The 26,914-nt window shown below is 55.2% G+C and overlaps 2 protein-coding genes across 4 annotated transcripts in view; one reads left to right on the top strand and one right to left on the bottom strand.

Moving 5' to 3' along the window:
* Nucleotides 1–2,285, bottom strand: part of ASTN1 (astrotactin 1) — a 53,052-nt gene extending 50,767 nt beyond the window's left edge. The window contains exon 1 of one of the 3 annotated variants that reach the window (XM_062602205.1): nucleotides 1,913–2,285. In XM_062602205.1, the coding sequence (XP_062458189.1) occupies nucleotides 1,913–2,195 (283 nt within the window). In that variant the 5' untranslated portion in view covers nucleotides 2,196–2,285. The remainder of the gene's footprint in view (nucleotides 1–1,912) is intronic. The other 2 variants (XM_062602206.1, XM_062602204.1) reach the window with 2 other exon arrangements.
* Nucleotides 2,286–4,356: 2,071 nt separating this feature from the next.
* Nucleotides 4,357–17,627, top strand: BRINP2 (BMP/retinoic acid inducible neural specific 2). The gene is made up of 8 exons (XM_062602155.1): nucleotides 4,357–4,468; nucleotides 11,034–11,401; nucleotides 13,252–13,442; nucleotides 13,599–13,789; nucleotides 14,126–14,231; nucleotides 14,592–14,828; nucleotides 15,038–15,260; nucleotides 15,613–17,627. Exons 2-8 carry the CDS (start codon nucleotides 11,100–11,102, stop codon nucleotides 16,727–16,729), a joined length of 2,367 nt encoding a protein of 788 aa, XP_062458139.1. The 5' UTR covers nucleotides 4,357–4,468; nucleotides 11,034–11,099; the 3' UTR covers nucleotides 16,730–17,627.
* Nucleotides 17,628–26,914: the final 9,287 nt, after the last annotated feature.

The following is a 26,914-nucleotide window of genomic DNA, read 5'->3' as shown; positions in this document are numbered from 1 at the left end:
CCTTCAGTCCCAGAGCCAACACAGTCTCATGCACCCACAGGATTTTGGGGACCGATGTTCCTGGTGGCAACACCCGGGAGAGCCAGGCCACCACAGGAATATCAGGATGCACTGGCACAGAACCATCCATCCTTGTGCTTGCCTGGTGGTGGTAAGAAATGAAGGCAAAAGCAGCCACCTGCCCAGCATCATCAGTTTAAGTCCTGGGTGCAACGGGGGCTGTCAGGTCTTTCCTTTCACTGCCCAGCATATCACACCTCATGGATTTGAAAATCATGGGAAAAATCCCTGCAGTACCAGCCAGGGGCTATGCACAGGGACCCCCACCAGATCACAGCCACACATCCCTGCCCAGTTGCTCCTCACCGGCAGCATCCCAGGGCCTATCAGGGATGGGAGCAGACCCAAGGGAGTCAGGAGAATACGCACTCACATTGCCTTTGGGGCATCAATGTGGCGTGAGGCTGGCGGCCATGCCTGCAAGTCCCCCTGCATCTGCAGCACTGCCGCCCTGTTGCCACAGCAACGCTCTCCGGCCTCCGCCGCAGCATCCCGCAGCACGGGGCTTGGACCAGGGGACAAGGGGGCCACGCAGCCTACTGCCCCCTCCTTACACAGCTCCCGGCCTCGAGCGAACCAGCCCAGGGTATTCCCACATACCTCCCCACCTATAGCATAAAAAGCCCCCCACCTGTCTCTGTCTTTCCCATGGGAAAAGGGGGATGCCCATGCAGCAGTGAGTGCTGCCCCAAGCCCACAAAGCACACAGAATCGGGGGCTTTTTTGCACACAGATGAATGAAGGTGACAAAGCGCTGGGGAGAAGACCCAACCCACCAGGTTAGGGCCACTGCTATACTCTGCTTGCACACAAGGGTGGCACAGAGGAGCAATGCCACACAAAGCAACACACTAGTGCCTCATTTTTGTACCAACATTCAGACAAGGGTGGTATTTTAAAAACTGCAAAGGGCACCCGAGGTGCCACAAGAGCAGCAGCAAATGGACAAGGCTTGCAGGAGGTGTTCACAGTCACTGAGGGGCTGCTAGGAAAGCAACAGTAACATCTGCCCAGGGCAGGGGGTTACGTGCAGACAGCGGTAGGAAACTGGTATTGTGTACCAATGTCACTAAAAATTAAAAATCTCAGCGACTTGTTCCAGGTGGCAGGGAGGATCCCCACTCACAAGTGGCAGAGGCCTTGCTCAGATCCCAGCATAAAAAAAGGAGCAAATTGTTGTTGGTTTTTTTTTTTTGTGGAAGAGAACTGAAAAAGCCCATCAGATTTGGGCAGATGAGCTTTAGGCAGTAGGTGAAATGCAGAGGCCTGGCTAGAGGAGGTGGGAACCACCTGGACCATATGAGCAGGCCAAAGCCTAAAACCTCAGAGCAGGAACACTGGAGTCAGTATACACAGGTAGGATGGGAAATGCTGGGCACTGGAGTATTTTTCCACCAGGCTGAAGGAAAAGTGACTCTGCTCAGGGGCGGACAAAGCAGAAACCATTACCTCCAGCCAGGCACACCAGAAGCAGACTGTGGGCCTTCTGCCAGCACAAGCCACCAGTGGCCATGCAATCAGCAGGGAACAAGCCCTACAGATGACAACCTGGGGATGCACAGAGCACCCCAGGCCTGCAGCATCTCCATGGCATCCAGCACGGTGCTTGCTGCCAGTGTCCAGATGCTGCAGCAGGGTGAACAGGCACCGGGGGCGAGATACTGCAGCAGGGCAGCAGGTGTCACGGCCAGGGCCGAGATGCTGCAGAGGGTGAACCGGCACCGGGGCTGAGAAGCCGCAGGGGACCCGCACGCCGGTGCCGCAGGGAGGAGCCCCGCAGCCGGGGTTGGTCGGGGCCCGCCGCCGGGAGGGGAGGTGACCCGCCGCGCACCGGCCCTGCCCGCAGGCTCACCCAGCACGAAGTAAGGCAGCTCCGTGTTCTCCAGGTCATCCACCACCACCATCTCGCCGGGGAAGTCGTTGCGTACGGAGAAGAGCAGCTTGGGCTCGGCGGCCGAGGGGCCGTGCATGATGCTGAGGTCGTTCTCCCGCAGGAAGGGCAGCGCCGACACCGTGATGCTCTTCAGCTTGCACTCCAGCTCTTTGGCCGCCGCCTCCGCCGCTGCCTCGGCGGGGCCGCTGCCCGCGGCCAGGCAGCAGCCGGCGAGCAGGGAGCACAGCCCGGCCAAAGCCATCTTGGAGCCCCGCGCCGCGCTCACAGCGCCGGGCGGGCGGTGGCGGCGGCGAGGGGCGGGGACGCGGGCCCCGGCGCCTCCCCGTGCGGCTCGGCTCGGCTCGGCACGGCGCGGCACGGCGCGGCTCTGCTCGGTTTCCCCTGCCCCGCGCCTCCCCCTTCCTCCGCTTCTCCAATCTTTTACCCCACCCATGGAAAACCGTGCGGGCTGCGGAGCGATGCGGTGGCAGGAGAGGTGCCGGTGCTGCCGGACCCAACCCAACTACCTTTGACACCTTCTGCACTGAAAGTAACTTACAAGTACCCACCCAGGAGAAATCACAGACCTCCGAAGTCATGAATGTGCAAAATCCCACGAGAAGTCACAGACCCAAAAGCCCCAGAAGTCACCAACCTCCAAAATCCCAGGAGAAGTCATGGATTTCCAAAGCCCCCAGACCTGTGTATTCTGGGGGGAAAAAAATAAAAAAATAAATAAAAATTGGAGGGTAAGGGCCAACCCCAAAGCTGCTGGTTCTTTTTGCACTGAATGCTTTTTATGTTCACTCTCTTTAAGTGAGCTCAGAGCAGCACCAACAGCTTGCCCAACCACCAAACCTTCCTGTAGACACCTACAGTTCTGCAGACAAAATGTTGGTGTTAAATGTTCTCCTCTCCCAATGTCAGATGAAAAGCCCAGGCCTAGTCCAACGGGCACACACGACCGTGCCAGTCTGGTTTTCACCCTTGGAGGCTCTCTCCTGCTGTCTGACATCCCTGGAGCAGAGGGGTGTAGAGGCAGCGCTGCCCTAGAAGTGGAGCTTCCACCCCACCAGCTCCTTGTGCAGGACGTGGCTCCATCCCACCTGATGCCTCCAAAGGACACCACACACAGCAGACAGACCTTACTTCAAAAAAATCTTGCAATATCTTTTCTTTTAAGGAGCTTCCTCCTCACCTTGCAGAAGCAGCGGGGAATTTCCCAAATTTCTCCTCCCTTATTCACGCCAGCATGAAGCTTAACATGCCCTAGTATGGGCATCATGAGGGGAGCCTCTATCCCAAACACACCAAGCATAGATGCTTTTCCCGACCCATTTCTGGTTTATAATAACCCTCAGTTACCCACCGCATTTTGGGAAAGAAAAACTATTCTCACCAGAAATGATCCATTTCCAATAGCAGCCTCTTTAACAAAAAGAGCCAAGCATCAAACTAAACATAAACGAGTGAGAATGTAGCAGGGTATGTTTCAGCAACGCAGTCCCCCTCCAGCACCAACTGGCTGCAGCTGCCAGCAGAATCAATTAGAATAAACAGGAAAAATCAGGAAAAATGAGCAGCAGTGCGTTGTAGGACAGGGCATGGCCCTAGAAGGGGTACACGAAAATCTCTTTGAGGGTCTCCACCAGGCCCTTTCCTTCCTCTTCTCTCACCAGGGGATACAAACTCATTAAACTCATGAAAAAAAGGTGCGACACTCAGAAGGTGTCGCCAAGAAGGTCCTTGTTGACTTTTGGAAACAGGAGCATCTCCAAGAGCAGTGCCCCTGTAACATCTAACACTGCACAGAGAGGAGCAAACAAGGGGCTTGGCAGGAGGCGTGAATAATAAATACAGATAAGTAAAACATTTTAAACCAGCAGAGAACGGTAAATCCGGCGCCACCAACCACGTCCTCCTGCTGACTGCTCCAATGCACGACATCCACATCCCGAACCTCGTGAATCATTTACCGGTATTGATGGGGTAATTTGGCACAACCACGACTCCTTTGAAGTCCAGACGACGCCAGCGCCCTGCCGGGGCCTCTAGCCTGCAACCCCTGCGGGGCACCGCGGGGAGGCCCACGCGGCCCTTGTGCGGGGCGCGCAGCTCCGGGGCCGGGGAGCAGAGCAGGAAGGGCCGGCGGGGATGGGAGACCCCCGCGGCGGGGTGGGCCGGGCCGGGACCGCTCCACGCGTGTCCCCCACCCCGCCCCGAGCACGGCACCGCCAATGGGATGGCGCGGGGAGGCCGGCGGCGCCTTTTATTGGCTGCCGCCCCTGCATATATTATCTGGTGGCGGCGGCGGCGCCCGCGGAGAGCGGCGGGACTCGGTGCGGGGCCGGGAGCGCGGTCGCGGGATGCTGTCGGGGCCGCCGGGGGCCGCCGGCTTCTCCGGCGATGGGGCGTTGTGGGGCGGCCGGGAGGCGGCGGCGGGGCAGAGCCCGGGACTGCTGAGGCGCAGAGCAGGCGGACGGGACGGGATGGAGCGGCGGCCGGTGCCCCGCCGGTGCTGAGCCGGAGCCTGGGGTAAGTCTGCAGGGTCGGGGAAGGGGGTGAGCCGGCGTGGGAACCCTGCCGGGGCGGGAGGTGCGATGGCTTGCGGAAAGGGGAAGGAGAAGGAGCAGAGGGGGAGAGCCGCGACCGCGTACGGCGGAGATCCCGCGTACCGCCGTGCGCAGCTGTGGAGACGCCGCTCTGCCGCCGACGGCTTGCTCGGTGACCTTGGTCAAGTTGCCTTCGTGCTTCGGGATCGCTTCGCAGAGAGGTGTAGAGAAAGGCAACGAGCTCTTCCTGGGCGGGAGCCACCGCGGTGCGGGTCCCAGCAGGTCCGGGGGGCTGCGACCGGTAAACAAGGTACCTGGGCTGCTGGAAACCTCCTACCGCTCGTGCAGCGTACCCTGCTCCGAGGATGATGCCGGTGTGAGGCGTCCCGGAGCCGCGGGACCGGCGGCGATGTCCCCTCAAGTGCTGCCCGCATCTCCCCTGCGGGGCACGCACTGAGCCAGCGCCGCAACGCTGGGCTCTCTCGCAAGAGAGCGAGGCGGGAGCGGGCACCTTTCAGAAGGTGTTTGCTCGCCTTGAGCGCTGCATGTGTTTCCCAGAGCGGTGCCGGGGCTGGCCGCTCCAGGAGAGCGGGGTCCCACGCTGCGAGGTCCAGTTCCGTTCTCTAAGCATTAATTTGTTTCAGTAGGAAATAAAACTCTGGATCTTCAAAGCACCCGGCTGGGGAGCATCAGGTCTGAGCACAGTGATGTCCATCCTGTCCTGCCCCTTCTTAGCAGGACCCCTGTGTCGCCGCCCTCCGAGCCTGCCCTGGAGCAGGGTGGCGGGTACCAGAGCTGCCCCCGCTGCTGTGCGGGGCCAGGCAGGGTGAGCCGGGGTGCTGTTGCGGGTCGGGGAGGGAGCTGCCGGCAGATGTCAGTGTCCCCCCTCTGTCAGCAGCCAGGAGGGGTCCCTACCAGCCCCGGAGATGTTGCAAGGAGGTCCCTGCACTTCTCCCAGGCAGAGCTGGCTTTGGTGCATTCAGGGACAGCGGAGGGGAGTGGCCCCATTCTGACAACCCAGGTCTCTTCTCCCTCTCTGCCCAGCACCAACCACACACCACCGTATTTACCCTGGACTGCTAATGCTGAGCTACCATTGTGCATCACTGCCCACCTGTGTGAAAGCAAGTGAGGGATGGAAGAGAGCAGTGATCACCTTGAACTGCTTTCATCCAGCTCCTGTGAGAGGCTGATACTTGGCTTGCAGGGTCCATCATGAGATAAGGAGCCATCTTCTCTGGGAAGGGGGCTGCAGGAATACTCTTCCACAGCTCTCATGAGCAGGGATGCTCTTGCCCAGCCCCAGAAACCCATCTGCAGGGATGCTTCAGGCTGAGAGCTCAGCACAAGGCAGGGGAAGCCAGGGCTACTGCTGCCATCACCATGCTGGGAGGACTTGTATTTTGCACATTGCTCTTTTAAGAAGCTTTTTGCCCGTGGGTTTGAAAGTCTCGGGTGAGCAAAGCCAGAGGGCAGAACACATGGTGCTGGTGTGACACGATGCATGGAGCTGCTATCTCCCCTGATGGCAGCCCAGGCTTCATCTCATTTGATGTCTTATGCAAATCCTTAGCTCCGAGAGTCCTGGGATTTTCTACTATTTTCCTTTACTCTCATCTTCAAGTGCCTTGCTCTTGAGGATGTGAAGAAAAGCTAATAAAAGGAACCCAAGTTGTCAAGTCTTGCAGGTTTTAAAACCAGTCTCATGAGCTGGAGAAAGGCAGTGATTTAAAGTCACTTAGCAATAGCAACAGAATGGGCTACAGAGGGTGGTTAGCAGAAGCCTAGAGAGAATTGGTTCGCAGCCACCATACTGATCATCAAGATTGCTGCTCAGGCAGGGATGGAAGGCTCTGAGGTGGCTGTCCTCATGCTCGCTGCCTGGAGCCACGTCTCCGCAGGCTGGGTGCCAGGCTGCTGACAGCACCCCGCCGTGCCCACTTTGCCAGCGATTACTGTGCTGCTGTCGCTCCGGCAGTGCCTGGCTCGCTCTCTTAATTACCTCGACAGATCAATGAGGCCCTGGCGCTTCCTTGGGAGCGTGCGGATGAGAGCCCGGCGGCGGCAGATCCTTGAAAACCACAACAGAGCTGGGGGGACAGAGGAGGCAGCGGCATGGGCAGGGCTAGGTGCAAGGGAGCAGGTCCTCTGTAGCCCCACATAAGGTTGGTGGCTTCAGAGCACTGGGCTGAGCATCCTTTGGGATTGTCTGTCCTGGGGGTGCAAGCAGCAGAGCAAGAGGTGCCAGGGTGCCTGCATGAATACATATAGGCACAACTGAGCTGAGACAATCCACTTCAGAATCTAAACTGCACTTAGCCTCTGCCCAGACTCCTTTTAAGTGGCCTTAATTTGATAAAGCTTCCCCATGTTTAATGAGAAGGTGACTCAGTCGTCAAGTTTGACATTCTTTCCCACTAAAAGGCATCCCCAGGGAGCTCGAGATCCATCCCCATGGCTCTCAGCTCCCACACAGATGCACCTCTGTTCCTGCTGTGCCCCAGGGACTAGCCCCCATGGCTGGGCATGTCCCACAGCTCTGCCACCAATAAGTACTGCTCCACTGGGCACAGACATCAGATGCTGCTTTTTTGCTCCAGTCTTCAGTTCGGCATTCACAGGGTGTAGTGCCAGAACCTGTCTGGAGTCCCTTTCTTCCCCACAGCACCCAGCAAATACCACCACAGCTCTCCCCGGCACATGCTTCTCGGTTTACGTGTCTAGATCCACTCCTGCTGCATGAAAGGGCAGAAATCAATGTTAATGTCCCTGATAATTAGCTAATGTCTTAATTATTGAACTCAGCCTGATTAGTGGTGGAGCGTGTGGCTCTGAAGATGCCGTTGGCATGGAAGCAGGCAGGACCCCAGCATAACTCTGCAGGACATCGCTGCTGTTGCCGCTAGCTCCAAGGGTAGTAGAGAAAGGCTTTTGCACCTCACCCGAGCACATGAGCATCCTCATCCAAACCTCACATCATTCTGTCTTGGTCTCTCTTGAGCCGTTTTGGATGAGGACACCCACAGCAGAAGCAATCCCATTGCCATCTCAAGGGTACCTCTAGAAGTTGCAACAAGCTATTTTTAAGTTGCAGCGCGTGACACACCAGCCTGGGCTGTGCGTCGGCCACCACTGGAGGGACATTGGGGTGTTCTGCTGCAGGCAACAGGGACACAGAGGGCTTGCAATAAGATCAGGAATACTTGGCAAAGGATGTTGTGGTCTTGGGAAAGTTTGCCAAAATATTTGCATTGGCACTCTTTTTATAGAAGAGGGAGGAGAAAAAGAAAAATTAACAAGCTGGAAGTTTTCCAACTTTAGTGATGCAAAACCCTAAAAAAAAACAAAAATAAAAAATAAGTAGTCAGATGCTTCTCATCAAACCTTCATTCTTCTGGATCAAGGAAAAGTGATTAGAAAGTTATTTCCAGCTTCAGTAGTAAGGTCGAGGGGGTTACTCATTTCCAAAGAGCTCTGCTCTTCCCAGCATCCCAGGAGGATGCTGGTGTGAGCAGGCAGAGGTGCACCCTGATAAGCATTGCCCCTGCCCCTGCAGAGCAGCAGAACCCCCAACCTGTGTGGACTTGGGACTATACGGTGCTATAGCAGTTTCTGCATGTACTTATCTTGTATAACTCGTGGTAGATACAAGCAAATAAATTAGCCCAGGTAACAATGATGCAGGGAAGCTGCTGCTCAGGTATAAGCTTGCTGTGTAACTCTGTATAGTCCCCATGCAGGCTCTCCTGCCCACTGTGGCTTCCCTGTTCCTGCCTGACCTGGAGCTTCAAGTCTCTGTTGGGAAGGATGCTCATGTGCGTCAGCGCCTGTCCCCAAGCAGGAGCTGCCTCACAGTTGCCAGAACTCATGGTGTAAATAAGAGATAGGTGTAAATAAGAGCTCATTTAGCAAGGCTGGAAACTTGGCTGCTTTGAGGGACTCTGCACACCAGGAGGGGACCTTCATTGGATCTGCACCAGCTTGCACCAGTCAAGGGCTGAAAATACCCAATTCTGACTATTTTTATTGCTCTATAATAAAACATGAGGAGGCAACAACGAAACATTCCATGTTCAGCCTTGAATCTCAGAACAAGCTCCCCAAGGAAGGCAATAGAGCAGGCTGAAATGGTTTCTAGCTGGTCTGGGGACCACAGCCTAAGAGAAGGGGTGACCCAAAATGGCTCCATCCTTAATATCTGTCCCCATAATGATCATCCAGGTCTGCTGCCTTGAGCTGCAGTGCTGGGTGAGGAGAGAGGGTTTTGAAGGGAAGGTCAGCACAGGAAGCCTCTCTTGGGGAAGACACTTGGGGGTGACTGCCATGGTGGTGACAAGAGGCTGATCAGTGCTGGTGGGAAGCTGTTAGCACCCAGGATGGTTTGCTGGAAGAGACAGTGCTCTACCTGGTCCCTCAAGAATATCCCCTGTGTGCATTGAATCATAGGAAGGATGCTCCCACATCCTCCTGATTTACATGAGGAAAGCCTCGGGGAGGGCAGCAGGATGACTGGCACAAGGCCATCCACACTGGACTGTGCTGGTGTGAAATGGTGAGGAATGAGCCCAGTTTCCCATCACAGTTGTGGAAAATCATCCCCTTGGCTGTACAGACCTTGGTGGAGGGAGAGAGGGCCAGCCCAGCCCCACCTTGGCTGGAGGTGGTCGGGAGCCACAGACAACAGCGGATGAGACCTTGTTGATGGTGCAATAGGCAGGCTACCTAGCACACCAGCTATTTCAGCAAGGTGTTTTGCTGGCACAGCCATATTTAATGCTACAAACAGCGTGTTTCCATGAGCAATGTTTAGAAAGATACTCTTCAAAGAGTGCTTTCACCTCTGCTTCTCAGCCGAGAACCAGAGGACTGCTTTCCTCCCTGCTATATGGGAGAGGTACCAAGTCACAGAGCGTTTAACTCATGATTTGCATCTAAATAATCCATTGAGTTTGCTGTTGGACCCTGGATCCCACCATGACCTCCTGGACAGCTTGTCCCCACTCCCCAGATCATCCCATAGAGCCCAGCAGCAGGACCTATGGCTGCCGGGCAGCAGGGGGACAAGAGGGTTTACTCCTGAGCCTTGCAGGATCCTTTGGTCCCCAGGCCACCTCAATTTTAATTGCATCTGCAGATATTCCTGGGGAGGAGAGCAAGGTGCTTGCCTGCTTCAGGCAGCCACTCCATCCCAGTGCCTGCTTCCCCCTGCCCGGCTTTGGTTGCGGGCAGGGAAGCAAGCAGGGAAGCAGAGCAGCCAAAGTGCCTCAGCTGCTCAGCCATCACTCACACGTGGCAGCACACGAGCAGCTCTGTGAGCAGCCAGCATCAAGTCTTGACGTATTTCAGGGGGGACAGATGCCCCCTCCAACATTCAAGGCATAGAGTGAGGAAACCACCCTCACATTGCCAGTCCGCTTTCCCACCTCAGCATAGGGGCTGTTCATTTGGGCCAGGATTTGGAGGGGAGACTCCACATGCCAGGAGCAGGAGGCAATGACCGGGGTGTCATGTGGCTGCCTGCAAAGTTGGAAGAAACCAGAGTGACATGTGGAAAGATAGCACAGAGGAGACAGAAAAGCCTTGCCTGCTGCTCCTGCCTTCTCTTGCCCACCCCGCTGCCCCGGCATCCCCAATCTGGTGATGTGAAAATCTCAGCTTCTGTTTATAATTAACAGGGCCCCAGCCTTGCAGGCTGAGTGAGAAGCTGAGAAAGCATAATCAAAGGGCACCCACCCTTAAGGATTCAAAAACAAGAGAGAGGGAAAAAAAATTAAAACAATCGTACATGTTAAAGCCTGATGATTCACATGGCAAAGCTCCGTCCGGGATAACACAGGGCTGGTGTTTGCTCAGCAGGGATGAGCAGTTGTGCTCTGGTCCCCACCTGCCCAGAATAAAAATACCTCCCCAGGATGCACTGCATGATGGGGTCCTCATTTTTACTCAAACAGCTCTTGCTGCCCAGCAAGACACCTTGTCTCACCCCAGTTCTGCTGGACCTTGCAGCTTCCTGTCTGCCACTTTTACCTGCAAATTCAGGCTCTGGCTCTGGGGCCAGAAGCTCCATCTTTACTCCTGCAGATACTGCACCCTGCTTTATGAGAGCAGAAAGATCTTGGCTTGAGATAAACACCAACTGCAGTCAAAACATCACCATGATTAGCCCAGCCAGCCAGCCACTGGCAGAAGGCAAAGGAAAGCCTAACATCAGGCCCATGCAGCTCAACCCATACCCGGAGAGGCCCATCTTTTCCAGTTCCCCATGCTTATCATTTTTTAGCCCTGCTGAAATGAGCTGCGTGTGCTCATGACAGGCATCCTCAAAGTGCAAGGCACAGAGGCAGGCCACCATCCCACCACATGGGCACTCCTTAGCAGCAAGCTTGGGTCACCGGGCTGACGTACAGCTGAGAGAAAGGCAGAAATGCCTCAAACAGCCAGTAGCCAGGATTTCATTTAACTTAAACAGTGGCCAGCACCTCTCGTCTCACCCAGTGCTGCGGGCATCGGGTGCTGCACCTTATGGGCTCCCCACGGTGCCGTTGCAGGACAGGGCTGTCCCGGAGGATTGCTGCGGGGTGAGAGAATGAAGAAGCCGGCTGGGCAGCAGCAGGATGGGGCGGCAGGAGCTCCCACGCGCTGACGGCCCCCTGCCGATGCTCCCATGGCCGCTGGCCCTCCTGGCCCTGAGCACGTGCTGCCGCTGGGGGGTGGCCGATGGGGCGGGTGGCACGGTGCCCCAGCAGCATGCTGCCCCGGCGACCCCTTCCTCCTCATCGTCATCCTCCTCTTCCTCCGGCCGGGCACCCCTCGACTGGCTCCTCACCGACCGGGGACCCTTCTACCGAGCCCAGGATTACGTGGATTTCATGGAGCGCTACCGGCAGGGTTTCACCACCAGGTACAGGATCTACAGGTGAGAGACCATGGGCACCCCAGGAGAGAGCTGTGGTGTGGGAAGGCTGTGGCGGGTACAGCAGAGTGGAGACACACCTGCTTTAATCCACACAAGCGTTGATTAATCCCTGTGTATGGGAGGAAGCTGCCTATCAGGAGAGTCAGCAGATGGGTGCACGTGAGATGCAGCTTTCCCAGGGAATATAACAGCAGCCCCACAAGATGCTCATGGCATGGCTGGGATCGGCTCCAGGCAGGATTTGCCTAAGCTGAGAGTGATTTGATGCACAGGTTGAGATGGGATCAATGCTTGTGGTGAGAGGCATGGAGGAATACTTCTTTGCACTTTTGCATGCACACATTTCTGTGCTAAATTAGTGAGCCTGCCTGGACTGCCAGCCATTTGGGGCTGGGATGTTGCTAAGGCTCACAAAAAGTCACCCTGACTGACTCTCTGGCATGTTCCCAGTGCTGTCATCCCATAAACTGTGGCAGTGGGATGCTGCAGGTATAGGGGCCAATGCTGGATGGGGTTGGTTCTTGCCACTAGAGAACCAGGTTCAGCAACAGCAGGGTCCACTGGCTCCAGTAAAGAGCCACCCCATGACAGCCAGCATGGGAAACCCACTCCATCACTTCCGGGTGATAATTGTCACCTTCTGCTAATGAGCCCTCTTCCTTTCCTCTGCTCACTGGTGCCCATCCCTGGGGGTTTCCAGCAGTGGAGCAAAACCCAGCCGCTCCCTCCCAGGGGATCTGACGTAAATGCCAGGACGCCAGCCTTGTTATGCAGCCCAGGACCCGCAGAGAGCTCCTCTCCCCTCTTTGCCACTTTCCTACACACAGATACTACCATGCCGAGGGACCCACATCCTCCAGGGATGCTGCTGGTGATGGTGGTGGGATGGGAAAAAGCAGCCGGAAGGACAGCAGCTGGCTTGAACTTCTTCTAAGCAAAGAACCAGCTAGCAGCCTTCAGGGCTTGCTTTGCCTATGGGATGGGGGGGGGGGGAACTGGTGCAGGGCTCCTGGCCACCCAGCACTCTGTGCCCCAGCACTCAGGGAGCATGCCTGCAAAGGGTCCTGCCTCCGCTCCACTCCTGGTCCTAACATCCTGCTTTGTGGGCCCAAAAACCATGATGCAAGACAACTCAGCACGTGTCAAGCCCCTCCCTTTGCAGCCATCCACTCCTCCCTCTCCCTCCTTTCCCACCCAGCCCTTAATTAAACTGTCTGAAGCCAAGGCCTGGTTTTAATTAGAGCAAAATGCCACAGATTAGGCTGAAATCAGTCTCTAGTTGCTTACGGGCTGTTGGTTGTTCCAGGCAGTGGCAGGCTGGCAGCTCCGCCGTGGGGCTGGGTGATACCAGGGGCCCGGTGGGGCACATTCACAGTGTCTGGGGGCTATGAGGGGACCCACCACCAGCCCCACCACATCCCAGTGCCTCCAGCTTGCTACAGAATGGTGCTAAGACTTACAACTATGGAAGCCCAGATGTTAGATTTTCACCCAGACCCATTGGCATGAGGATGGAGGATGGACAAGGCCCAGGAAGCCCAGCAGCCTGGAAAAGGCTCTGGTCCTGTGCAGGGCTGTGATTAATGCCTGCCGGAGGCGCCTAATTAATCAGTACTAGGTATCTCCGCTGCTTGTAGCTCATTATCTCCATCAATGGCTTAGGGAGGGATGTTTCTTTTGTACTGACTGGATCTATAGCTGGTGAGCCCAACAGATCCTTTACCTCTGCTGGAGCAGTGGGGAGATCGGGGTGGTCCCCCCTGCCCTGAGTTGGAAGCTGTGAACAGTGTGCATGTGGCACAGCTGGACCCGCTTCAAACCCTCTCTTCATTGCCATATTCATCCCGCAGAGAGTTTGCCCGTTGGAAGGTGAATAATTTGGCCTTGGAGAGGAAAGACTTCTTCAGCCTGCCGCTTCCACTGGCCCCCGAATTCATCCGCAACATCCGCCTGCTGGGACGCCGACCCAGCGCTCAGCAGATCACCGACAGCCTCATCAGAAAGTATGGGACACACTTCCTGCTCGCCGCCACGCTGGGAGGTGAGCGCTGGTGGGTGCTTGCTGCCCGCTCACTTCCCTTGCACGAGACAGAGTGCGTAGGAGAGAGGGTGGGAAAATAGGCACTATAGGAGAAATACGGTCAAGGAGGGGAACGGGGGAGGCGGCAGCCCCCAAAGCACTGCGTGTCCTCCCCAGGAGAGGAGTCCCTGACCATTTTTGTGGACAAGCGCAAGCTGAGCCGCAGGGCAGAGCCCACCGGGGTGGCCGGGAACAGCTCGGGGGTCTCGCTGGAGACCCTGCACCAGCTGGCAGCGTCCTACTTCATTGACCGGGAGAGCACCCTGCGCCGGCTCCACCACATCCAGATCGCCACCGCCGCCATCAAGGTAAGCGAGGGCGCGAGGGAGAACGCAGCGCCGGGAGACAGCGGCCCCTACAGCAGCACCTCACCAGCCAGAGGGGGAGAGCAGGCAAAGTTAGCACATTTGTGTTATCTATGGGAAATTGGGCACGCTAATGAAGGCACATTTTTCAGAGGGCTGTAGGCAGGGCTGCCACCTGTCAGCAAGCCAATTAGCAGGCAATTAATCCTCCTCTCCAAGCTTGCTCTGAGGAGTGGGGCATGGCAAGTCCACCAGGGGTTATCTGCAGCACTTTCAGTGGGGTGGCACGTGCTCTGGGTCCCCTCCCGTGTCCCTGACCACCTGTGGGTCTCCCCTTAGGTGACTGAAACACGGACAGGGCCACTTGGCTGTAGCAACTATGACAACCTGGACTCGGTGAGCTCCGTCCTGGTGCAGAGCCCTGAGAACAAAGTGCAGCTCCAAGGTAGGGCTGGGCTGGTGGGGACGTGGTGATGGACAAGTGCCACTGTGGGATGGCTGTGGGCACACGGGGGGCCGCAGAGCAGGATGTTGGCTCAAGATTCTGCTTTTAATTTAGGAGCTGGGGAGGAGAGGGGATGAAAATAATCAAAGCTGGGTAGGATGAGGTTGTTGCTCCTCTGCCAAGAGGAGCCAAGATCGATGCACAGCCCAGACAAGTGGCTCCACAGCAAATTGATATGATAATCATGTAAGGGTGGGAGCCTGGGGAGCGGGAAGGCTCAGTCCCTCCTTGCCCAGACAATGATTTCAAGGGGCTCCACAACACAGGCCTTGATGCTCTTGGGGCTCTTCCTGCTTGCAGGGCTGCAGATGGTGCTCCCTTCTTATCTGCGGGAGAGGTTTGTGGCAGCTGCCCTCAGCTACATTGCCTGCAGCTCGGCTGGGGAGCTGGTGTGCCACCAGAGCGACTGCCGCTGCCAGTGCCAGCCTGCATTCCCCCGCTGCAACTGCCCCGAGGCTGACATCCAGGCGCTGGAGAGCAGCTTGGCCCAGCTCCGGAGAGCCTGGGAGAGCCACCACAGCCAGTTCGAGGAGTCAGGTGAGGCTAAGGACATCCCACAAAGCATCTCCTTCCCTGCAATTTGTCCTTTGGGAGCAGCCCAGGCTGGGTGGTGGGGCTCCAGGGAAGGATTCAGAGTGGTTGTCACACTGTGAACACCTGAGTTTGGGTGGAGGGGGTTTGCCTCCAGCCCTGCCTGTGCCACTTGCTCCCATGGGTCTGCTGACACCATCTCTCTTCCGGCGCAGAGGAGTTTCAGGCCCTGGTGAAGAGGCTTCCTGGGGACCGATTCCTGAACAGGACGGCCATCTCCCACTTCTGGGCCATGGACCTGGATGTTCAGCATCGCTACCAGCAGCTGGGCACCAGCCTGAAACTGCTCTCTAGGAAAACCCACCGGCTCATCCGGCGGCTCTTCAACCTCAGCAAACGCTGCCACCGGCAACCTCGCTTCAAGCTGCCCAAGGAGAGGTAGTGTACCACAGCATCCCTACCCCACACTGGGGACCGCTGCTCAGAGTCCTGAGGGAGGCTTACACCCAGAGTCCACCTATGGCTAGGGCTTTAAGAGGCCCTGCCCTGCTGGAGGGATGCCTGGGGGCAAGCAGGCAGCAGGGGCAGCCTTGCCACCCTGGAATGTGACCCAGAGAAGTTGAGTCTAAGCCTAGAGGTGGAAAATGGGGCTTTATTCATGGAGTGCCATAGGCAGTGCAGAAAAGTGACCACAAGATGCGCAGCTCTTCCATCCCTAGGGAAATTCCTTCGATCATGACCCGAAAGATGCCATGTAAGCATCTCTCCTCCTGTGTTTCTTCTCCACCAGGTCCCTCCCTTACTGGTGGAGCCGTGCACAGTCACTCCTGTACTGCAGCGAGACCACTGTGCCTGGGACCTTCCTGGAAGAAAGCCACAGCTGCACATGTCCCTCCGAGCAGCCGTCCTGCCAGGGTTCCATCCCGTGTGCCTTGGGCGAGGGGCCAGCCTGTGCCAGCTGTGCCGAGGACAACAGCACCCGCTGCGGGACCTGCAACCACGGCTACGTGCTCACCCAGGGCTTCTGCCGCCCCCAGGTGGCCGACTCATTGGAGCACTACCTGGGGCTGGAGACGGACCTGCAGGACTTGGAGCTCAAGTACCTCCTGCAGAAACGGGACAGCCGCATCGAGGTGCACTCCATCTTCATCAGCAATGATATGCGCCTGGGGAGCTGGTTCGACCCCTCCTGGAGGAAACGCATGCTCTTGACCCTGAAGAGCAACAAGTACAAGCCCGGGCTGGTTCATGTGATGTTGGCACTCTCTCTGCAGATCTGCCTCACCAAGAATAGCACGCTGGAGCCTGTCATGGCCATCTATGTCAATCCTTTCGGCGGAAGCCACTCAGAGAGCTGGTTCATGCCCGTCAATGAAGGCAGCTTCCCAGACTGGGAAAGGACTAATGTAGATGCCTCTGCCCAATGCCAAAACTGGACACTCACTTTGGGCAATAAGTGGAAGACCTTCTTTGAAACAGTCCACGTCTACTTGCGGAGCCGCATCAAGTCTCTGGATGACAGCTCCAACGAGACAATCTACTATGAACCCTTGGAGATGGCAGATCCCTCCAAGAACCTGGGGTACATGAAGATCAACAGCTTGCAAGTCTTTGGCTACAGCCTGCCCTTTGAGCCAGATGCTATTCGTGACCTGATACTTCAGTTGGACTACCCCTATACACAGGGCTCCCAGGACTCAGCCATGCTTCAGCTGTTGGAGATCAGGGACCGGGTAAACAGGTTGTCACCCCCTGGCAAAACCCGCCTTGACCTCTTCACTTGCTTGCTCCGGCACAGGCTTAAGTTGGCCAACAATGAGGTGGCAAGGATCCAGTCTTCTTTGAGGGCCTTCAATGCCAAGTTGCCCAACGCACTAGAGCAGGAGACGGGCAAGCTGTGCAGCTAACAGCCAGGGCCGCTCCGATCTCAGAGTGAGGGGGTTGGGAGAAAGGACTCCTGGGAGGAGCAAAGGAATAACTACCCTAAAAAATTAAATCAAAGCCTTACCTTAGTGCCAACCGCGTGCTTCCATAGTACATCCAGCGACTGGCCAAAGAGACACAGGGCTTGAGCGGATGGAGGACACCAGCAGGAATATGGAGGAGGGATGGCTCACACAGCGCAGATTGGCTCCAAGCACGGCGACGATGCCAGCACAGCCACTCAGTTGGTGGCTGAGGGGACATGCCAATGGTCAGGAGGGATGTGCCTTGGCCACAGGCAGCTGCTGGTCTAGCTGGAGCAGATGCCCAACCTGCCATGAGGATCCTCCAGCAGTGGATCCTCAGCACCCCAACTTTTGTAGTCTTTTTAAGAGAGGTTTATATGATGCCTTCGCTTTTGCATCCTCTGTGGTCCTTCCTGCAGCTGTGCACATGGGCACAGGGGGACACTGCACTGTAGGCCCCTGATACCCGGCAGATCTCCACTGGGGCCTCTTGTGCCTGCTGTACTACTGAGGCATCATCACCCCTCCCATGGGAAGGACCTGGCACCTGCCCCAGGGACACTGCAGTCACTGACACTGGCAGAGACCTCTGGGCCACAATTCCTTACCTGAAAGAGAAACCTAAAACAAAAGAAAGAAAGAAAAGAAAAAAAAAAGTTTTATTTATGTATTTATTTATTTGTTTTGTTTGGGAGGGATTTTTTTAAGCCTGTTTATTTGGGGAGTGTCATTTCTTGTCAGTGGCTCCAGCCAAGAGACATGTTAGTAAAATGTATCTGTTTAATATATTTTTTAAATAATGCCTTTTTTGAGCAAAAGAGCAACCAAAACCAACGGAGATTAAAGAAAAAACACCTAAACAGTTACTGTCATCTCTGGACCTGGCTTTTCCCTTGCTGCGTGGATCCCTCCCTCCTTCCCAGTGCTGCTGCCACCGTGCTCGGTGCCTGACCAGAATATCAAGCAGCGGCACTGCCCGGTTGTCAGATGGAAACGCTGGGTATCCAGACAAGTGGAGCTCCCCGCTCCGGCAGCTGCCCCACTTTCTTGGCTGAGGACAGTGCAGAGAGAGGAAGGAGCTGATCCTCCAGCCTACAGCATCCTGAAAGCAGGGGGTGCAGCAGGGTACAGGGAAAAGAAGAGGTGGGCAAAAGTGTATCAGTGTGCAGATTAGAGTCTGCTTCCTAATCCTCCCCAGCTGGCAAAACTTGCTTGGTTGGATGCTGCAGAAGCAACGGTAGCCTGAACTCATCCATCCTGCATCTGTCACCAGCCTGTTACCCCTCTCTTCCATCCTCAGACTGGACAGATAAAGAGATAAGCAGGAGGAAAATAACACCAGGAGAGATCAAGAGATAGGTGAGAGGAAAATTAAATGGGGGTAGATGATTGCTATTTATATTCCCTGTCTAATCTATCAATCCATCAGGCTAGCTATTGTGGTTATAGCATCCCTCATCTGTCACCTGGACTTCTCCATACATCTGTCTTCCTTTGCTCACATCTCCTCCCTTGTCTCCCACTCCTAAAGAGGAAAAAAACAGGCAATTAAACACACCAGGAGGAAACGAGAAGTCAAAGCCATCATCTCAGCTCCCTGGGGGGAGCCAGCAGACATCTGCCCAGGGATGGGGAGGATATAGGCGGGAGGGCCGCTAGTGCTGTGTGCTCCTGCTGCCGGGAGGCTTCCCAGCTAGAAAGATTATTTTGGCTTTTGCTACACATCTTTCTGAGCCATCACATCACTCCTCCCCATCATCATGTGGGCCATGCATCAGGCTAACATTCCTCTGCTCTATCCTGTCTCCTCCAGCCAAAGCATTTCCTGCCATGCTTTTCAGCATGCTTAACCAGTCACACATCCTGAAGTCACCTGGACATGAATGCAAGAGCCATTAGGATGTCTGGCAGCATCTCAAGGAGCCGCTGACCAAGACATGGTGGAGCAGCTTTCACACACTGGAGAGCTGACCCCAGGCTTCTCCACCATGGTGCTGGCTCTAGAGGCAGCAGGTGATGCCCTGAGGATGCGTGGGGACAGAAGCAGATGAAGGCTGTTTACGTTCAATTTAATGCAAGATAAGGCAGGGGCAGGCAGGCAGATGTTGGGATGTGCCATCAACTCTGTATGCTCAGCCTCCCCTTCCTGCAGTCCCCCAGCAAGATTTCATCATGTCTTGCCCAAAAGCACTGGGTTTGGCACTTGGTTTAGATTCCCATCAGGAATGAGGCTGTGTATGGCATTCTCAGCCCAGCAGCTAGCACAGCACCTTCTCAGCAAAGCACCCATTGGCAATGCGAGGGCTAGCAGGTGAGGAGGGACAGCGATGCCAAGCACATCCCTGGCCACAGGGCCCCATGCCGTGGGGCTGGACCACCTCTCTACCTGAGTGGAGGAAAGGATGGGATGGCTCCCTGGATTCTGCTGATAAATTGCTGTACTCTGGTACAGCCACCTGCACTTTTTTCCAGGGTAAGTGGGTGAATCAAAGGAAGAGCAGTAGCAGCAGCACTGTGCCCTCCAGCCCCCTGCAAAGGGACTGCCGGGCTGCATGTTAATCCCAGATGGAAGCAGCTGGGTCCTCCCATCCCTGTTCAGAAATTAAGGCACTCAATGGAGGTGATTAAGAAGATGAGGTTAATAACTAGAGGTCAGCATCTGATTACCTTGCAGCACATTCCCCTGCAAAGAACAGTGCCAATACCAGTAGGGCTGGCTGGAGAGTCACTGCTGCACGGCACTAACAGGATCTGGCCTCGGGGTGCAAAAAGCCATCATGCCACCTTGAACCAGGAATTCAGTGTCAGACCCATTCGGTCTTAAAAGCTGGTGTGTTTGTGGTTATCCTTACCTGGAATCTGGTTTGCAAGCTCCTGCATTTACACAATATTCTCTGCAGCATGAACGCCAGAAAGCTGCTTCTTAAATAACAAGCTGAGCTTCTCACTCTCTTGATTGCAGACACTCCAGTTCCCTCCAGACACGTTTGTTTAGCAGCTCTGCCAGGGAAAAGGAGGCTGGGGAAAGGCCGGGCTGTTTCACCCCCCAGCCCTGGCAGCAGGACTGGATTATCCACAGTGCTCTCCTTCAGCATTCCTGCTTGTGGCTTCCAGGTGTGGGTTGGTCCCACCTCCATCTCCCAGCCCCAAGACAGCCAATGTTAGGCTGTGATTGGCTACACCTGAATCAAAAACCCTCACAATTCCAGCTATCCAACCTACACTGGTTTTACCCCCCAGTGCTTTTACCCCTTTTCCACAGCACCTGCTGATCCTCCAGCCCTGCTTGTCATGAGGTGCTGCCTTTGGCCTTATGGCCAGGAGCATCTCCGTATCAGGCTGTGCCTCAATAGCAGGGATAGTTTTGCCAGGATGGAGAGAGGCTTTGGGGCCAAGTCTGCATCCCTGCTCCAGCCCACCTCAGTTATCCTCCTCATAGCTCCCAGCTGATGCTGTCAGCCTGGGAGAAGAGCATGTGACACACAAGGGGTGAAATATCCCCAGGAAAGGGTGGAGGGTTGGGGAGGCTTCAGGTAACACACTTTGCTGGCATATACTCTTTTTCTTTGCATGCAAACAGCACATTGGTGCAGATTTTGCTTGAAATTCATCCCTGCAGTCCCTGCCCTCTTGGTCCAGGCTGCAGGATGGGCAAGAAGTGGGAATCAGATGATTTGCTTGGCGGGAGGCTTCACGCCGAGCATTTTGCTGAGGGCTCCTCCAGCTTTGTCAGCCACACATAACCACCAGGCAGCTGCCAACAGAGCTGTTTTGCTGTTTGACAGCATTTCTGGGGGAGGCAGGCGATAGCAAGCTGCCTGCAGACCTCTCCGCCCCGGCACAGCGCTGCTCCAGCTTCTTCCATGTAACACGGTTTGTCCACAGGTACCAGAAATGCCCCTGGAAGCACATGGGATCACCACTTACTCTCCCATCTAACCAACCAGACCATGGGATGCTATCCCTGGGCAACCAGGATGCCCAGGTTGGGTAGTGCCACGGCTAGGAGCAGCTCTGCCACACACAAGCCCACAGAGACTTGCCATCATTCTCTTCCCGCTCAAGGCTCGTGGAGGGGGGGTTCACCACCACCCCCTTGCTTCCCCCACCTCTCTGAAGCCCAGCGACATCTGCGTAGCCACAAGGCACACCGGAACCTCACCATCTCTTTTAGCCTCATCTTTTCCTTTTTTCCCCTTCTCCTGACAGGCTCAGAAGTGCAGTCAAGGTGGCAAATTAGCGCCAGAGCCTCGTTAATTGGCAGGCAGGAGCCTTCTCCCGCTGTTTGGGTTGTCATCAGCTGCTTCAGCACATTTTTAGTTTCCCTCTGTTTTGGTCTATTTTCTCCCTTTGCTGACAGTAGGCTGGATTTTTTCTCTCTGCTCCAGCTCTCTGCTGTCTCTTTCAAAGCCATCAAGGGCTCTCATCCTCCCATGCCATGCTCCCTGGTGTTCCATCTCTGGAGAGGATTTACAGGGCCTGCAGTAAATGGCCCTTCTTAGGAAGCATGGGGGGACAATTAACAGGCTCTTGAAATGATGAGGACCTCAACGTCTTCCTCCTCCTTCTCCTCCTCCTCAGCCTCCTGCTGCAGTCTCCAAAGAAGGCAGAAAGGGCTGCAAGGAGCACGTGGGGAGGAGGCAGGGAGAGGTTGCTATCAGCCCAGACATGCAGGAGAGGTCCCAGCCACCCTCCCGTGTCCCCTGCCAGGAGTTTAGTGAGGACCTGGGATGACTCAAGATTCAGGGCACCTCAGGAGGTCTATTCCCAATTCCCCAGCTCCCTTCTTCCCTCTGTACTGCCTCCTCCTTAAGCAGAAATGGAAAAGCATAACCTCACCCACCCATTAGTACCAACCCAACCCCACTGCCCGCACCAGCCCTTGAACTCGAGTGCTCCCCAGCTGCTCCCCACTCTCAAGGAGAACCTGAGGACCACTTTAGACACCATCAAATAACATACTGTCACAGCATCCCATTCTGCAAGCAGAGAAACTTGCAGGGGTCTGCAGCCGCTGATGGCAAATTGCTTTCTCCTCCCCAGGCTCAGAGCTGGGAGCTGCTGCTGCCAGCAATGGTACCATGTCCATTAAATATGGGTGCTCTGCCCTGGGATGCCACTGCAGCCAGTGTAAATCAGCAGCGCTGGGGCCAGGGGCATCTCTGATTCACAGCCAGCAGCCTGGCTGCAGGACTTAGCTCACTGGGCTGGACCCTCAACCCATGGCCCAGCTGCCCCCTGGACACTGCTCCCAGGGGAGGGACCTCTTGGCTCTGCTCCTGGGCAGTGGGTTGAGATGGATGGTGCATTTTAGAAGGATCTCCCTGGAGGGCAAAGCTCTGTGAGAAAACAACCAGAACAAAGCTGCATGACAGACCGTTTGCTCCTGCTGCACGTGCCAAGAGCAGAGGCTGGATCATGGGCAGACAGAAGGAGAGAGATCGGGCTGCTCCTGCTCCGTATGAGGACACACAAACCCTCCCAGCTGATCTGCCTTGAAATCAGCAGTGGGTACTACATCAGTTGCCACCTTCCAGCTTTTCCCTTGATACGATGCCCCATGACAGTTCCTTGCCCCTGGCATTATTGATCCACTCAGGGAGATGGGAATTGAAGGAGAAAAGCATCTCAGGGACCTATTTCTCCACCTGTAGCACATTTCATCACTGGGAAAGCCTGTGCCACCAGGATTTATTTCCCACATTGTTTTCCCAAACTAGCTTCTATGGTTGTTTCACCAAAATAACAGTAAAAAAAATATGGCATATAAACCAACCCAAATAGTGTCCAGGGATGTGAAACCCTATAAATCCCAGGAGGCTGCTGGGAGAAGAGCAATGCTCAGATCATGCCTGCTCCATCCAAGCCATCTCCTCATCAGCCATAAATCAAGAGGCTCCCCCAAAGCCCATGAAACCCAGTGAAAAAGAGATTTCCTTCTTTCCTGTGCCTCAGCAGTGATGTTGGGAGCACTGCCCTCAGGAAGGCTCCTGGGGGAACAGATCACTGATTACCCAAATTAGTTTCTAATAGCTTTTATCTCCCAATTTCTACTTTGTTAAGTGCTAAAATCCATTAATAATCATGAGATCACATGGAAAAACATTTACCATCCCAGCTGCCAAGAGCTCACACCCTGTCACACTGCAGCAAAGTTAAGGGAGGAGGGAAAAAAGTTACTATTTTCTAACCTTAAGCTCAGTTCTCTCACAAAACCATCACCTGCATTTGCTGATTAGCATGATGATGGGACAAATCCACGCATGAAGCTGTGATGTGACACCTCCTGTCTTGTTCCTCCCCAGCTCTTATTGGATAAGGGCTCATACGCAGCCCCATCCCTGTGTCAGCTCTAGAAGGGACCAAAGGCTGGTGGCCAAGGCTTGTGGCATCCTTGGTCCTGCCTGTACCTGGGGCACCCTGTCCAAATAAAGGCAGGATGCTGCCCCCCAGCATGGGGGGGGGCACAAGCAACAGATCCACCATATGCTGAGGCTGGGTTGGACTATTTCCTCCCCAGAGCTCATCCTTTTCACTCTCCAATAGCTCTGCCAAAATACTGCAGCTCTTCGTAACTCCCCAGTTCAGCCTCTCAGTTTTATTTATTCCTTATCTGAAAGAGTTGGCCTTGGCCCTATGGCCATGCCAGGCCATGGCTCTCCCTGCTCAGGTGAGCAATCCACCCCCACCTTGCTTCAGTTTGCATCAGCTGCCATCCCACACAGCGACATTGTCCCTCTCTTAATTGCCTGTTTGAACATTTTAATAGGCTTCCAATAAAATATTGCATTTCTGAAGTCCCCCCGTGATGGAATAAATCCCCCTGGCATCCCCGTCAGCAGCCAGAGGGATGTATGCAACTGCTGTATGGCATTGCCCATGGCTTTCCCTCCTTGTCTAGGATGCTTCCCCAGCTGCAGCATCTTGGAGAGAGGAGGGGCATCCAACCCAGAGGTTGTTGCCTGAGCAACAGCAGAGGTGTGCGCAGGGATCCAGGTGACACAGACAGAGGTGAGCTTCAGACACGACTGCAGGAGAGTTCAGGGCACCCTCCGGGTAAAAACTGGGAGCAAGGAAGGCACTGGGATGTTGCAGCTTGAATTGATGGCTTCAGTACCTGCTGGGAGGAGGATGGGGGAGGCATGGGCAGGCTAAGCAGGGGCCAGTGGCTGCGGCATTCTGCATCCCAACAGGGCTGCTGCAGGGGTGGTGTTGGATGGGCACTTTCCCAGTACCAGGGGGGGATGTGGAACAGCCTTGTTTAAAGAAGACCCTTGTCCAATATGTCCCCACAGCACATTTCTCCCTTCCTCTCCTGCCCAGGGGATGGTGGCCTGAGGAAGGGGACTGAAACATTTTCTTTGCAGCTTAAGCATTGCCTAGAAGCAGGATTGAGAGCTGATGATCATGTGTAGCAAACCCATAGAACAAGTCCTCATCCTCACATGAGTGGGAGTCCGTCAGTCTGTCCAAGGCTAGCTGGTCACATGCAAATCCTGTCTTGAGCTCAAACCAGCTCTGGCTAAGTTGCTGGCCTCGCAGAGATGAGCAGTGCAAGCAATGACACTGTACTGTGGTGACCACCCTGGGGCCAGACCGTTGCTGGGCAGGATCTGGTCTTTGTTCGGATGTCAGACCCTTAGTGACCATGCTGGTAACAGACTGGGACATCACCACCACCATGCACTTTTTATTTCTCCCCTTTTCCTGCTCTCAGTAAGGCCTGAAGTCTGGTTATGGATTTATTCGTGTTTCACTGTGGGCTCAAACATCACCAAAAGCTGCTGTGAAGTTGGCTGAGGAACCGCGGCTTTGGGCACTTGCAAGCCACAGGCTGGCAGCCACACTGAGTGTAAATCTGTACGCAGGGCTAACGGACACAGCTCCTGCCAGAGGCCAGGCTCCATGGCAATCCCTGCCCCTGGGGATGTGGCAGACCTGTGGCGCTAGGGGTGCTCAGCATCATCCAGGAGCAAACCCCTGCACAGGCTTTCTGCAGCTGCCTGCAAAGTAGCTGGTGCTCACCAAGTGTCAGGGCTGCTACAGCATCCACATCATCTCCCAGTCAGAGGGACATGGGATGCTGGGATGGGATCTGGTGCCGTGGATGCTTTCCAGGGGTTTGCTCCCAGCCAAGAGAGATTTAGTTGCTGGGGGGGATGTAAGTAAGGTCACAAACTGAAATATATCCAGACATATACAGTACATAAAACTACAGTCTGTTTCCCCTCTAATTGGTAATAAATGTAAATGTTTAGTTATGCCTGGCTTGGGAGCTATGAAAAACACATCTGGCTGGCTGGCTTTCCTGCCTACCATCTGTAGCCAAAAGGAAAGGCAAGAAGCGCATGTGTGTGTACCTGAGGAAGGCGACAGCAGGAGAAGAGGGAGCAGAGGTAGGAACAGAGGAGGAGGATTGCCAGAGGGGGGGGAAGGACAGTGCTGGAGGGTGATTCCTGGCCAGAGCTTTCACCTGCTCATGGGAGCCTCCAGGTTCTGCTTCTCTGTTCCATCTTTTGCTCCCCTCCCAGGTAATGCAACCCAGAGAGGGGCCTGTGCCCACTGGAGCTGCTGACACGGTGCTCCTCTATGCACTGGTAGGGGAAACAAAGCCGCCCCTGGAGGTCTCCTGCTGGCCATTAATTGCCATTAACCAGAAGCTCTGACCTTATCATCCTTTCATTCAACACAAAGAGCTTATGGCTGAAATGGTCAGACCACAGCTGGCGCGGGAATGCCGTTTCCCCCTCTGCTCTTGTTCCAGAGCTGTCCTCAGGTCCATAACATCCGACCTGCAGCACCGATCCCACCAGTTAAAGATGAGAAGGAAATCACCGACCCAAGGAAGCAAATACAACCCATTCTCAGCTCAGAAAACTTTCTCAACCCCGCTTGGTTGGGGAAGGTGGGAGAGTCAAAAAGTGAACACATATTGAAAATCGAGTTTGCAGCAGAACTAAGTGTAGGGGGAGGCATACGTTCACCCCCCACACTGTGCCTCCCAAGCTATGGTTTCCTGCCCTCACCCAGCAGTAGCTCCAGCCTCACAGCAACACCACCATCACATCACTGCTGGACCCATACCTGGCCCAGCCCAGCTGAGGCCCTGGGAACCCTGCAGCCTTCCTCCTCCTCTGCCTGCCTGGTTCACTCTTATTCTGACAGCACTGCTTCTTACGATGAAGCAGGTTTTTTCCTGGAGAACGAGCTTAGTTTTCTAGACCATCTCCAAAGAGCCCGTGGGTACTCACTCTGTCCCTCCCCCTGCCTTGATCAAGGCTGAAGGCTGAAATCCAAGCGCATTGATCAAAGCGGCTTCTTCGGGTGAGATTTACTGGCAAGGAAAAGCAACAGTTGTTGAGGAGCTGGTCCAAAGGGCTGGCTTTTCCTTGCTGTGAAAAAGATGGTAGCTGAGGGTAGGAGATGCGAAGGACTTCACAGCGCCCAGGGCAGCAAAGTGAAGGGAATTTCACTGACCCGCGGGGTCACAGGGTGTCATAAGTGAGAGGGATGCTGCCTGCTCCTGAAATGTTTGGGCTTGAGCATCAGCCAGATATCCCACTTCTGAGCCTTATATCCTGCTTCTAGGGAAAGTTGCAGCTTTACATATGACTGGGGACAGAGATCAATGGTGCCTGGACACAGCGTGCTGTGTCCAAGGCCTTTTGCCTCTCATTTCTAGAGGGCAGCTTTAAACCAGCTCAGATTCCACAAAACCCCTTGAAGAGCTGCGGGCTGGCGTGCCCAGACAGCAGCCCCCTGGTTCAATGCCAAGCAATGGGGCTGGGTGCCAGCAAGTCATGCCAAGGTGAGAGCAGAGAGATCAGGCAGCCAGATGGCATCCTCTGTCAGAAATAACCACCAGGACTCAAACCAGCTCATCTGCAACTGAGGGCCAAAGCTGGGACCAATGCAGCCAGTGGCTGCCCCCACCAGGTACATGCTGCTGCCCAGGGATGGAGCGGGCAGCAGGAGCAGGGGTAAAGCCATCTGCAGGGAGAGGCAGGCAGGGAGCCAGAGCTCATGTTCATGAAAAGCACCCCAGGGCTGGCTGGCTTCATGTTTAAGAGAGAGCCATGCCTGCATGACTGGCTTGTAACTGCTCAGCACACACTGCCACAGAAAGGGAGCAGTATAAGAGGT

The sequence above is a fragment of the Pezoporus occidentalis genome, unplaced genomic scaffold, assembly GCF_034315485.1.
Source record: "Pezoporus occidentalis ecotype Australia unplaced genomic scaffold, CSIRO_AGI_Poc_V1 ctg76, whole genome shotgun sequence".
NCBI lineage: Eukaryota > Metazoa > Chordata > Aves > Psittaciformes > Psittacidae > Pezoporus > Pezoporus occidentalis.
Note: the sequence above shows the minus strand (reverse complement) of the source record. Positions and strands in the feature narration are given on the sequence as shown.

Coding starts and splice junctions, on each gene's coding strand:
- BRINP2 (XM_062602155.1), top strand. CDS start 11,100: ATGGGGCGGCAGGAGCTCCCACGCGCTGACGGCCCCCTGCCGATGCTC. Junction 11,402..13,251: donor ACCAGGTACAGGATCTACAG/GTGAGAGACCAT, acceptor TTCATCCCGCAG/AGAGTTTGCCCGTTGGAAGG. Junction 13,790..14,125: donor TCGCCACCGCCGCCATCAAG/GTAAGCGAGGGC, acceptor GTCTCCCCTTAG/GTGACTGAAACACGGACAGG.